The sequence below is a fragment of the Antechinus flavipes genome, chromosome 1 (assembly GCF_016432865.1).
Source record: "Antechinus flavipes isolate AdamAnt ecotype Samford, QLD, Australia chromosome 1, AdamAnt_v2, whole genome shotgun sequence".
Classification (NCBI taxonomy): Eukaryota; Metazoa; Chordata; class Mammalia; order Dasyuromorphia; family Dasyuridae; genus Antechinus; species Antechinus flavipes.
The window spans coordinates 282,532,683-282,547,191 of NC_067398.1; the positions used below are offsets into that span (position 1 = coordinate 282,532,683).

The window sequence follows — 14,509 nt, forward strand, 5'->3', positions numbered from 1 at the left end:
TTTCTTTTTTTAATATTTGTAATGTGAGATGGCTCTCATAGTGGAGCAGGAGAGGGATACTGAAGCAAAATATAATGAGGTAAAAAAATGAAAGTGATAAAAACTAATTTTTTTAAAATGAATTTATAAAATAACATGTTACTTTGGGACTATATTGCATGATTTTCTTATAGTTGTTTTTCAATTAAATTTTAATTCATAATCTTCTGAACTTGACTGCAGATTTATATTGAAGATGTGAAAAAAAATGTGTAAGAAAATTGTGTACTTAGACTTCCATTCATCAGACATTTTTTAAATCCCAACCATGTGCAAAGCAACATAGTGATAGCAAACACATAGTCCCCATCATTCTCAAGTGCTGCCCAACCAGATTAAAATATTATTAAGAAATATTTATCAGAATATATAAAAACACAATAAAACATAGATAACATTATGTTTTAAAACTACATTGATATTCAACCAGCAAGGATCCTTGGGTATGGATTAATGGCTTGCGTTTCTATTTGAGTTTGATACCACTGATGTTATAGATAAAGAACTGGCTTCCTATTATCAAGAAGATCTGTATTCTAATCCTGACTGCCTCAAACACATGCTGACTTGGTGACTCTGACTTCTCAATAGCCCATGGCAGCTCTCTAAGAATACACATCGAAGACCAATTAGGAGATCTCTATTGATAGAGAAAGTTTCCCTACCAATGAAATCATAAGTTTATTTCAAAAAAAGAAGTGAGAAAGGCATTATGGTTACAAAGACAATAACAAAACCATCATTGCCTTCAAAGAGGTTATGTTTTGTTCTAGATAATAACTTTGATAGAAGCTGAATATTGAACTCCAAAGGAATAGATAGAAGCCAGTTTCTCTCCTAGGAAACATTCATTATAAAAAGTGCTGTGCCAGCTTTGGTACTACACTAAGTATTAAAACTTTTAACTAAAAACTCAGCTGTAGTACTAAAAATGATTTTATTTATCTTTTAATCTTTATCTTTATCACTTGAGACCACAACCTCTCCTGCAATCATGTTAGTTGTTTATGCGTAACCAGGAGGAGCATCTCCCGTCCTACTATTTAGTCCTAAAATTTAATGGTTTTGCCATTGTCTCACCCATAGTTCAGTAATTTGCTTATTTTCTTCCCCTGGTTATTGAACTAATCTTTCCCCCCTTAATTAGTTTATTATGGATTATTATGGATGGGAGCAGGAAATATAGTTAAAATGAAAAAAAAATCAATGCTTCCTTTTAAAACAACTTGTTTAGTAGTCCAATTTCAGAGTCTGCTTTAGAAAGTCTGTTTCTGGAACCAGTATAATGTCATTAAAATCTCATAACAAGATTTGTGTGCTAGCTTAATGCCAGATTTGCTAAAGATTTCAAGGCTTTCTTATCATTGTCCTCTTATTCCAATAATTTGTTGTAAAATTATATCTCTTACAGACAAACCAGATCCAGCAGGGTTCTCTTCAGGCAAAAAAAAAATATTATGTGCTGGTGTACTATTTATCTGTCAATATATTTGTGTGTGTGTGTGTGTGTGTGTGTGTGTGTGTGTGTGTATACACATATATATAGTGTGTATACATATATATAGTATGTGTATACATATAGAAAGAGAGTGTACATAATATACATATCTAATACATAAGAAAGAGCTTAATAAACACCTCATGCATTCACTCACTCTCCTCATCTATCCATCTATCTAGCCATCTATCCATTCATTCAGCTGTCTGTTTTCTATTGAAAAAATCCTAGAAAAAAAGGATCATAGGTTAGAAGTAGAAGGAACCTTAGACATCATCTGGACATCTTAATTATAAATAAAGAAACAAGCTCCAAAGAGGGGAAAGGACTTGCCCACAAGTCACAAAAGTAATAAATAGCAAAATTACAAATATAGTTCAGGTCTTCTGACTCCAAAGTTAGTATTCTTCTCAATATATCTCCCTGGGCTCTTGTCTCAGTCCTCTTACTTATAAGCTGCAGGACTTCTAGCAAGAGAAGTTTTGATTTTCTCATCTTTACATTGATGGGGTGAGGAGGTATGGCCAAGGATATACATTTTACTGAATATGTATCAGAGGCAAGCCTTCAATCCAGGTCTTCCTAACTACAAAGCTTGCCATGCTGTCCCTCAAATCCCCTGATAACTCTACAAGACCATCAAGTTATTTTGGTGGAAGGAGTTTCTTCACTAGCAGTTCCTTAAACTAATGAAATTAGTTTATAATGAAATTATAGGCCCAGATTTTTTAAGTGTTAGTAATAATGAGGGAGGTAAAAGTAGCTTTTCTACCAGTCACAAGGCTTGTGAAGCACACCTATGATTATGTGTTCAAATGTACTTGAAGGTAAAGCACTTTCCAATTCAATATTATCCATTAATAGTAGTAGTAGTAGAATTAAGGAAACAGTGAACTTTTAAAAAATTCAATGAAATTCTAACTTCAGTAATATCTTACCCTGACAATTTGAAAAAATTAGACCATTCTTCCCCTAGGCAGGGAAGTCAGAATAGGGAAAACACAAAGACAATAAACTTAAAATGTGTTGTTTTAGTTATTGTTGTTGTTGTCATTATTTACACAGAAATATGAAAAAATTTGAGAGTTTTTTAAAATTGGACCTATTATTTTACTGCTATTAAAATGTGAACTAACTCCAACTTAAGTCTTAGACAATTTCCTGGAGCCATTTGTTTCTTGAGTGATTTGCCCTAAAATCATACAATCAATATATGTCAATAATATATTGGGATTTAAACTCTTTTCCTGACATTGATCCCAATTTTCTTTCTACTACACCAGACTGCCTTACATGTGAATCTGTTTGTGTAATTTTTATTTAAATAATTAGGATCACAAATAGATGCATTCATTTCTTATATTCAAGCAAAGAAAGTTCTGGTTCTAATCCCTGATATGTGGAGTCCTACATCACATACAAATTAAAGTTATATAATTTTTTTTCTGAGATCCAAAAATCCAATCCTGTAATACATCACAAATTTAAGGGGTCCTTCTTGATTGAAGGGGAAATTTGTTCATGTACATGGATGAGATTGTAAAGCCCTGGGTAGCTGCTAATGAAAGAAAATGGATGATCCATTGTGTGTAGAATCCTGAACTGTCTCTACAAATCCACCCAGGATGAAGTAACTATGCTTTCAAAGAACTGATGGTTCTAGAAAAACAACCAACATCCGTTCACATAGTAGCTTCATTGTTGTTGTCATTACTTACTAATCTACTAATCAAAGATGCATAGTATAATATTTCAAAGTGTTTTCACAGTTTAAAAACACATCTTATTCAAGGATTATTGTGTTAGAAAACATCATAGTTCAGCAGAACTTTAAACATTCCAGTCTGCATATTAAGCCTTTGGTGTTGACTATTGAGGGAGAAAACAGCCTGACTCAGTAAAAGAGAAACTTGCATAAAAGAGGAAACTTTTTTCTAGTGGGGAGGGGAACTGATGTGTATGAATATATGGATGTACTTATCTCCACATTAGAAATTATGTATTTTTTAAAATCTAAGGCTTTTTTGCTATCATAGAACCTAAATATTCTGGTTGCTATTTTAAAAAAAAGTTAACAAATATACTATACTTTTATTTCTTTTTTTTTTTAATTTATTTAAATTTTTTTATTTAATAATTACATTATATTGACACTCATTTCTGTTCCGATTTTTTTTTCCCCTCCCTCCCTCCACCCCCTCCCCTAGATGGCAAGCAGTCCTTTATATGTTGGATATGTTGCAGTATATCCTAGATACAATATATGTTTGCAGAACCGAACAGTTCTCTTGATGCGTAGGGAGAATTGGATTCAGAAGGTATAAATAATCCGGGAAGAAAAACAAAAATGCAGATAGTTCACATTCGTTTCCCAGTGTTCTTTCTTTGGGTGTAGCTGCTTTTGTCCGTCATTTATCAATTGAAACTCAGGTCTCTTTGTCAAAGAAATCCACTTCCATCAAAATATGTCCTCATACAATATCGTTGTCGAAGTGTATAATGATCTCCTGGTTCTGCTCATTTCACTTAGCATCAGTTCATGTAGGTCTCTCCAAGCCTCTCTGTATTCATCCTGCTGGTCATTTCTTACAGAACAATAATATTCCATAACATTCATATACCACAATTTACCCAGCCATTCTCCAATTGATGGGCATCCATTCATTTTCCAGTTTCTAGCCACTACAAACAGGGCTGCTACAAACATTTTGGCACATACAGGTCCCTTTCCCTTCTTTAGTATTTCTTTGGGATATAAGCCCAATAGAAACACTGCTGGATCAAAGGATATGCACATTTTGATAATTTTTGGGGCATAATTCCAGATTGCTCTCCAGAATGGTTGGATTCGTTCACAACTCCACCAACAATGCATTAGTGTCCCAGTTTTCCCGCATCCCCTCCAACATTCATCATTATTTTTTCCTGTCATCTTAGCCAATCTGACAGGTGTGTAGTGGTATCTCAGAGTTGTCTTAATTTGCATTTCTCTGATCAATAATGATTTGGAACACTCTTTCATATGAGTGGTAATAGTTTCAATCTCATCCTCTGAAAATTGTCTGTTCATATCCTTTGACCATTTATCAATTGGAGAATGGCTTGATTTCTTATAAATTTGAGTCAGTTCTCTATATATTTTGGAAATGAGGCCTTTATCAGAACCTTTAACTGTGAAAATGTTTTCCCAGTTTGTTGCTTCCCTTCTAATCTTGTTTGCATTAGTTTTATTTGTACAAAGGCTTTTTAATTTGATGTAATCGAAATTTTCTATTCTGTGATCAGTAATGGTCTCTAGTTCATCTTTGGTCACAAATTTCTTTCTCCTCCACAAGTCTGAGAGATAAACTATTCTATGTTCCTCTAATTTATTTATAATCTCGTTCTTTATGCCTAGGTCATAGACCCATTTTGATCTTATCTTGGTGTATGGTGTTAAGTGTGGGTCCATGCCTAATTTCTGCCATACTAATTTCCAATTATCCCAGCAGTTTTTATCAAATAATGAATTCTTTTCCCAGAAGTTAGGGGCTTTGGGTTTGTCAAACACTAGATTGCTATAATTGACTATTCTGTCTTGTGAGCCTAGCCTTTTCCACTGATCCACTAATCTATTTCTTAGCCAATACCAAATGGTTTTGGTGACTGCTGCTTTATAATATAATTTTAGATCAGGTACAGCTAGGCCACCTTCATTTGATTTTTTTTTTCATTAATTCCCTTGAGATTCTCGACTTTTTATTGTTCCATATGAATTTTGTTGTTATTTTTTCTAGATCAATAAAATATTTTCTTGGAAGTCTGATTGGTATAGCACTAAATAAATAGATTAGTTTAGGGAGTATTGTCATCTTTATTATGTTCGCTCGGCCGATCCAAGAGCACTTAATATTTTTCCAATTATTTAAGTTTGACTTTATTTGTGTGGAGACTTTTTTATAATTTTGCTCATATAATTCCTGACTTTCCTTTGGTAGATAGATTCCCAAATATTTTATGGTATCAACAGTTATTCTGAATGGAATTTCTCTTTGTATCTCTTGCTGTTGGGTTTTGTTGGTGATGTATAAAAATGCTGAGGATTTATGGGGATTTATTTTGTAGCCAGCTACTTTGCTAAAATTATGAATTATTTCCAATAGCTTTTTGGTAGAATCTCTGGGGTTCTCTAGGTATACCATCATATCATCTGCAAAGAGTGATAGTTTGGTTTCCTCATTGCCTACTCTAATTCCTTTTATATCTTTCTCGACTCTTATTGCTGAGGCTAGTGTTTCTAATACGATATTAAATAATAATGGTGATAGTGGGCAACCTTGCTTCACTCCAGATCTTACTGGGAAAGGTTCCAGTTTTTCCCCATTGCATATGATGCTTACTGATGGTTTTAAACATATGCTCCTGACTATTTTAAGGAAAAGTCCATTTATTCCTATGCTCTCAAGTGTTTTTATTAGGAATGGATGTTGGATTTTATCAAATGCTTTTTCTGCATCTATTGAGATGATCATGTGGTTTTTGTTTGTTTGGTTATTGATATAGTCAATTATGCTAATAGTTTTCCTAATATTGAACCAGCCCTGCATTCCTGGTATAAATCCTACTTGGTCATAGTGTATTATCCTGGTGACAATTTTCTGTAATCTTTTTGCTAATATTTTATTTAAGATTTTAGCATCAATATTCATTAGGGAGATTGGTCTATAATTTTCTTTCTCTGTTTTCAGCCTACCTGGTTTAGGTATCAGTACCATATCTGTGTCATAAAAGGAGTTTGGTAGGACTCCTTCAATCCCTATTTTTTCAAATAGTTTATATAACATTGGAGTTAATTGTTCTTTAAATGTTTGGTAGAATTCACATGTAAATCCATCTGGTCCTGGGGATTTTTTCTTAGGGAGTTGATTGATAGTTTGTTCTATTTCTTTTTCTGAGATGGGACTGTTTAGGATATTTACTTCTTCCTCTGTTAGTTTGGGCAAGCTGTATTTTTGGAGGTATTTTTCTATTTCATTTAAGTTGTCGAATTTATTGGCATAAAGTTGGGCAAAGTAACTCCTAATTATTGCTCTAATTTCCTCTTCGTTAGTGGTGAGTTCTCCCTTTTCATTTTTAAGACTAACAATTTGATTTTCCTCTTTCCTTTTTTTAATCAGATTTACTAAGGGTTTGTCTATTTTGTTGGTTTTTTCATAGAACCAACTCTTGGTTTTATTAATCAATTCAATAGTTTTTTTACTTTCAATTTTATTGATCTCACCTTTTACTTTTAGAATTTCAAGTTCAGTGTTTGACTGGGGGTTTTTAATTTGTTCCTTTTCTAGCATTTTTAATTGCAAACCCAATTCATTGACCTTCTCTTTCTCTATTTTATACAAATAGGCCTCTAGAGATATGAAATTTCCCCTTATTACCGCTTTGGCTGCATCCCATACATTTTGGTATGATGTCTCATTATTATCGTTTTCTTGGGTGAAGTTATTAATTATGTCTATGATTTGCTGTTTTACCCAATCATTCTTTAGTATGAGATTATTTAGTTTCCAATTATTTTTTGGTCTACTTCCCCCTGCTTTTTTGTTGAATATAATTTTCATTGCATCGTGGTCTGAAAAGGATGCATTTACTATTTCTGCCTTACTACATTTGAGTTTGAGGTTTTTATGTCCTAATATATGGTCAATTTTTGTATAGGTTCCATGAACTGCTGAAAAGAAAGTGTATTCCTTTCTGTCTCCATTACATTTTCTCCAGAGATCTATCATATCTAGCTTTTCTAGTATTCTGTTTACCTCTTTGACTTCTTTCTTATTTATTTTCTGGTTTGATTTATCTAATTCTGAGAGTGCAAGGTTAAGATCTCCCACTATTATAGTTTTACTGTCTATTTCTTCTTGCAGCTCTCTTAGTTTCTCTTTTAAGAATTTAGATGCTACCCCACTTGGTGCATATATGTTTAATATAGATAGTGCTTCATTATCCATGCTACCCTTTAGCAAGATATAGTGTCCTTCCTTATCTCTTTTAATTAGGTCAATTTTTGCTTTAGCTTGATCTGAGATCAGGATGGCTACCCCTGCTTTTTTGACTTCACCTGAAGCATAGTAGATTTTGCTCCAACCTTTTACCTTTAACCTGCATGTATCTCCCCGCTTCAGGTGTGTTTCCTGTAAACAACATATTGTAGGATTCTGGCTTTTAATCCATTCTGCTAACCGCTTCCTCTTTATGGGGGAGTTTACCCCGTTCACATTTATGGTTAGAATGACCAATTCTGTATTACTTGCCATCTTGTTAACCCCGGTTTATGCTTTCCTCCCTTCTTTCCCCTTTCCCCCCCTTCCAAGTATTAAGCTTGTGAGCACCCCTTGCTTCTCACAGCCCTCCCTTTTTAGTGTCCCTCCCCCGCCTTAGAGTTCCTCCCCCTATCTTACCCCTTTCCCTCCCAGTTCCCGTATTCCCTTCCGCTTAGCTTATTCCTTCCCTTTCCACTTTTCCCTTCTCACTTTTCAATGAGATGGGAGAAGTTTCACCATAGATTGAATATGTCTTAAGATTTTTCACTTAAAGCCAATTCTGAAGGCAGTAAGATACCCACTATATTCATCCCCCTCCATTCTTTCTCTCAGATATAATAGGTTTCCTATGCCTCTTCATGAGATGTACTACCCCCACTTTACCCTTTTTCTGGTACAATGTCCTTTCCACATCAATTTCTAGAACAAGGTATACATGTATTCTTTATACATCTATATAGTCAAAATATAGTTCCCAAGATTAATCTTTACCTTTTTAGATTTCTCTTGAGTTCTATATTTGTAGATCAAACTTTTTGTTAAGTTCTGGTTTTTTCATCAGAAATAGATGAAATTCGCTTACTTCGTTGAATGTCCATCTTCTTCCCTGGAAAAAGATGCTCATTCTCGCTGGGTAAGTTATTTTTGGTTGCATACCAAGTTCCTTAGCCTTTCGGAATATCATATTCCAGGCCCTTCGATCTTTTAATGTGGATGCTGCCAGATCCTGGGTGATCCTTATTGTGGCTCCTTGATACTTGAATTGGGTTTTTCTAGCCGCTTGCAATATTTTTTCTTTCATCTGAGGGTTCTGGCATTTGGCCACTATATTCCTTGGTGTTTTGATTTTAGGATCCCTTTCAGTGGGTGATCGATGAATCCTTTCAATGTTTATTTTTTCCTCTGTTCCTATGACTTCTGGGCAGTTCTCTTTGATAATTTCCTGGAAGACAGTGTCCAGGCTCTTTTTTTCATCATGTTTTTCTGGGAGTCCAATGATTCTCAGATTGTCTCTCCTGGATCTGTTTTCCAGGTCTGTTGTCTTCCCCAGAAGGTATTTCACATTTTTCTCCATTGTTTGATTTTTTTGGATTTGCTTGACTGATTCTTCTTGTCTCCTCGAGTCATTCAATTCCACTTGTTCAATTCTGATTTTCAGTGAAGTATTCTCTTCGCTCACTTTTTAAAAATCTTTTTCTAATTGTCCAATTGAGTTCTTTTGTTCTGTGGAATTTTTTTCCATTTCGCCAATTTTGTTTTTTAGAGAGCTGTTTTCTGTTTCCAGTTCACTAATCCTATTTTTCAAGGATTTTACTTCTTTATCCACTCTCTCTTTAACTTTCTCCAGGCTCTTTTGCCAAGCCTCCCTCTCCTTTTCCCAAGCTTCCCTCTCCTTTTGCCAAGCCTCACTCTGCTTTCCCCATTTTTCTTCTAGCTCCCTTGTGAGAGCCTTTTTAATCACTTCTATGAGGTTCATCTGTGCTGAGGAACAGACGATCTCCTCCTTTGGGGAATCACCTGGGGACTGCCTGTTTTTAGTCTCCTCAGGATTTAGAGTCTGCTCTCTATCTGTATAGAAGCTGTCAAGGGTTAAAGTCCTCTTCAGCTTCTTGCTCATTCTGTCTATTAATCAGAGACAAACTACCAAAGAAAAACAGAAAAAACTGGAGTCTTTCTTTGGGGGGGGGCTGGGTGTGTTATCGAGCTTCCTCTACAGACTGCAGGGGGCAGCAGTGAGGCACTAGCAGGACTGTGCTGCGCCTGCGCTCTGAGATCCCAAAGCGTGCTGAGTCACTGAGGGGGGGAAGGGGGGGGGCGGCCAGGTCCTGAGAGACTCCAGCTGTTTGCGGTTGTATTCTTCAGCCCCGGTGTTTTTAGCTTCTCTGCTGGGCTGTTGACTTGCTGCAGGTTCCAAACCTGTAGCGAAGCTCTCCCCGCAGAGACGGCTGCGATCACTCCCCACCCCCTCTCCAGTCTGCTCCTGTGCTCTCACTGCCCCTGCCCGCCGCCTGCGCCCGATCTAAAACCGCCCCAGCCCTCCAGTAAAGACAGACCTTTCTTGGCGGATCTCAAGGATGGCTTCTCTTGGTAACTATTTGTGGGTTTTTTTCAGTCAAGCATTGATTCAGAGGCTTGTAATGAAGTGGATAGTGAGAGAAAGCGCGGAGCTTATGCAACTGTGAGCCTCCTCTCCGCCATCTTAACCGGAAGTCCCACTTTTATTTCTTAATGAGTCTTAAAATCATTGTCTATTTTCATCTACCACTTACATAATTGGAAGCAAATATAAAGCTCTCTGGGTTGGGATAAAGCCTGTATTTAAAATGATGAAGATTGAATTAGGTGATCTCTAAGGATTCCACCAGCTTTAACTTCTTATGTGCTAGACACTGTGCCAAAGATTGAGTATCCAAAGAAGAATGCAAAATATTCTCTTTTTTAAAGGATCTCATGGTGATCATGATGAGAACGTACCAATGGTTGAAGGGATAAGAAAAAGCTTCCATAGAAAGCAATGCTCATATTTTTTTTAACTTTGTTTTTCTTGAGGGTTTTTTTTGAAGGGAGTCAGAGATTTCTGTTTTCTTTTGCAACATGATTTTTATGAAAATGTCTTGCATAATTTCACATATACCTTCTCAATGAAGGAACAATGGAGAGAAAAGAAGAGAATCTGGATCTCAAAGTTTTAAAGACATATAAACAATAAATTGTTTTACATGTAACTGGAGGAAATAAAAAATGGGTATTTTAAAAAGAGGAAAATAAGGTTCAGTTCTTCCTGATTCCAAGCACTCCTCACCCTTAAGATAAGCTCTTAAGATAAGTCCCATGTCTCATGCTATGTTCCTAGCATTAGGAAAGTTATTACCATTCAAAAAGTCTTAACTAATTATTGTCCTCGTGATTAAATGAACCATAAAAAGAATCAATTGTGCCAGATACAAATCCTATTCCCATAGGATGGGAAAATGAATATGCAAAAAACCCAATGAGACATCATGACACAATAGGAATAATACTACCTCTGCATTCAAATTGCCACTTAAACATTAATTCCTTATGTGATTTTAGGCAAGTCAATATTTCCTATGGATTTTCTCAAGTGTAATATTGTAACAGGTACCCTCCAATCCCTTTCAGCAAGCTCTATAATTCTATGGTTCTTGTGTGGCATTTTTCTTTTAGATCTCTTAGCTGTGCTGTTAGAATCAATATGATTAAGAAGAAAGAGTCCTGAACTGAAACTAGAAGACATGGGTTCTGGCTCTGCCATAATTTCAAATCATTCTCCATCCTTCAGCCTCTGTTACTTCTTCACTGGAGGGTAGATTGAAGTAGATGATCTCAAAAAATTTATCTAGTTCTAGAATTTCTTTGACTCCTAGTAATAAATAACAAAGTATAATATCCCCTTTGAGTTTTTACATGAGATTAAAAGGAAAAAATAAGTTTCAATCCTCAGAAATTGATTATTGTTTAAAAGGGTCATTGGGCCTTATTTATGACTATTGGAATCAGAAAAAGGGAAAATTAAAATATAATTAAGAAATTGAAGAGTTAAGATACAAACGAACAATTGAAGGCTAGATTTGCTGCTAGATATTCTGCCATCTTCCTTCTCTAGGCTCCTGAATAAAAGGACTCATAGAAAATGAAAAATACTGAGGAGACCTAAGGACAAATTTGACTAAGATATATAATATCATTTTTGTAAGGAGGCAAAAAGATTAAATGATGTAATGGAATATAATTATGCAGAATTCTTATCAGTATAATGACCAATCAGGATTCCAGAGAACTAAGGGTGATAGATGCTATTCAACTCCCAATAGAAAGGTGAATTACTCAATACACCAATGAGATAAATGTTCTTAGGACATAGCCAATATGGAAACTTGTTTTGATTGGTTGTACATGTGTAATGAGTTTTTTTTTTTGTATTCTCCATGTGCAGAGAAGATTGGAATAGGAAGATAAGGAGACAGGTCTTGGCTAATTAAAACAAATAACACACACACAGACACACACACACACACACACACACACACACACACACACACACACAACTGATTAATACAATGACCAATCACAGTTCCTGAAGACACATAATGAAACATGCTGTCCATCTCTGACAGAAAGGTGATGGACTTAGATCCCAGCTTGACACTTTTTTTTTTGGCAACATGGACAATGAGAGATATTGTTTTGCTTGATTACACATGCTTGTTACAAAAGTTCTATTTTGTTTTTTGCATTCTCAAAGTAAAACTAAGGGAAACAGGGAAGAGAAAGAAAGAAGATTGATCTGTGTTTGAAATAAATATGAAATTTAATTTTAAAAAAGAGAGATTCTCTCAAATGCTGGCATTCTGGTGCATGATAGAGAGAAAACCAAAGAAGTAGAACACAGAGCCCCTTCTCTAGAAGGGTTTACCTTAAAGCACTATGAAAATGAAAATTATTATCATTTTCAGTCTAAATGTCAATGGGAGATATATAGTCATGAAAGAAACTAAATAGCAATGTCATGCTATAGTACTATTGAATAGTATAGATAGTAAGTACTATATAAAATTTGAGGATAATGAAGTCAGAAATAATAAGACAATAGTAAAGGGATGGGATTTAACTGAACTCAGAAGAAAAATAGGAAAATGACCCCTTATGTAGAGGGCCGCAGATAGTAGGGGTGCTCTAGATAAGGAGCCAAAGGAAACCTGCTGACAATGTCTGGTTTGGCTCCCCATCTATCTGCATCCCTCTACATAACAGGAGAGAGAGAGAGAGAGAGAGAGAGAGAGAGAGAGAGAGCAAGAGAGCACACTCGGGATCCTGATGATAATGATGATGATGGTGGTGGTGATGATAGATCAGTCAATATTTATTAAGTGCCTACTATGTGTCAGGTACTATGCTGCTACTATTGTTGAATTTCCAGTAAATAGTCAGCGTTGGAAAGACAACATAGTATAGTCAAAAAAGATTAAATTTGGAGTCAGGTTATCAAATTCAGACTCTGTGTGACCCTGACAAGTTTCTTCCCTTTTCTTGGCCTCAGTCTCCTCACCTATAAAATGTGTAAAATAGCATATGTTACTTAATAAATGTTCTTAAAGTGTTGTAAATGTGAATTGATATTTTTAACTATTGTATAATTCATTTGTTCATTCTTCTGTTTGGTAAGTAATTATTAAACTCCCATTTTCTATAGAGAATGGTGTTAGGCACTGTGGGGATATAAAGAAGTATAAAACTACCTTCCTTGTCTTTAATGCATATGTTTGAAACTATTCTTTTCTCTTTGATTTTTCATATGCTCAAAGAAATATATGCAGGAAATTTTCTCTAGGTTAACAGAGAATATTTACTCGATTGTAGGTTAATTATTAAAGGAGTAAATTCCTAGAATTTTTTTTGTTCCAGAACTGCAAATTTATTTGTTTAGACTAAAGTCTACTAATCTTCAAAAGGTTTTATAGGTGGTTTTAGATGACTTTAGTGTAGGCTTGTAAAAGAGAACATGTATAATTTCATACAAAGATGGTATAAAAGAATTCTGAGGGAAAACCAAGGTTTTGAATGTTTCATTTTTATGGTAAACAAATTGTTTTTGTTCCTTGACTATGTTTTAATAAATCTGTTTTTTTTTAAAACATATTTGTTCTAGTTATATTTGGATAGAAGTTTTACATAGCAAGCCTTTTATTCTACATTCTAAAATTATTCTGTTACTTTTAAAATGAGCATTTCCCCTTGTATTAATCCATACATCTATTTTGTGATTTTGCTTGAATCTGTAATTTCACTGAATTCCAGGTGGAAAGTTCTTTTCAGATCAGCAGCTTGATTGTAACTTGTCATCTCTCAATCAGTAACAACCCTTCTCTCTCAAGTATTATTTTTCAACTACTTTGGATACATTTGTATTTATTAAGTTTATATTAATATTGTGTATAGACGTGGACCTAAGGACTTTTGGCTCCAAACACCAGTTACTATTCACTTCAACAGTTTGTTTCTCATCACAAGTATAGACAGTGTTTATTTTAGCAATTTGTATCAGAAAGAATAATTTTGAGGGAAGATTTAAGAATTTGATCTTTAATTTGTTCAGTCTCTACAAATCTTAACTATTGTGGTTGTCTAGAAATCAAAAAACAAAACTAAATATGACAATCTTTATTGCATGTAATCCTTGGTTGTTAATGTCAAGACTTGTTTTCCTTACAGACCGCATCATCTGCTATAAAGGGTGCTATTCAGCTGGGAATAGGATACACAGTGGGTAACCTCACTTCCAAACCAGACAGAGATGTCCTTATGCAAGACTTTTATGTAGTGGAAAGTGTGTTTCTACCCAGGTAAGATATTATTTTTAAGTTATTTGTAATAATTTTCATTCTGATAATATTAGTAGTAATATTAATAAGACTGCATCATCATTATAACAGATATATTTATATAAAGCTTTAAAGGAGTTTAAATATATTATCTTGTTTGATCTTTGCAATACTCCACAGACTTTTATTAAGTACCTACTATGTATTGTAAACTGTAGCAGATATTGATGATACAAAATTTTTTTTAAAAAATGAAATTATCCCTGCCCTCAAGGAACTTACATTCTGACAGGGCAAACAAGATGTAACAACCCTGCTAAAACCCTTTGCTC

The 14,509-nt window shown here is 34.7% G+C and overlaps 1 protein-coding gene across 3 annotated transcripts in view; it reads left to right on the forward strand.

Annotated features, from left to right (window-relative positions):
• The window catches only part of PIP5K1B (phosphatidylinositol-4-phosphate 5-kinase type 1 beta), a 386,138-nt gene that overhangs the window by 205,342 nt on the left and 166,287 nt on the right, over positions 1 to 14,509 (forward strand). For all 3 annotated transcript variants that reach the window (XM_051961831.1, XM_051961839.1, XM_051961847.1), the window contains one exon: positions 14,068 to 14,198. In XM_051961831.1, coding sequence (XP_051817791.1) covers positions 14,068 to 14,198 — 131 coding nt within the window. The remainder of the gene's footprint in view (positions 1 to 14,067; positions 14,199 to 14,509) is intronic.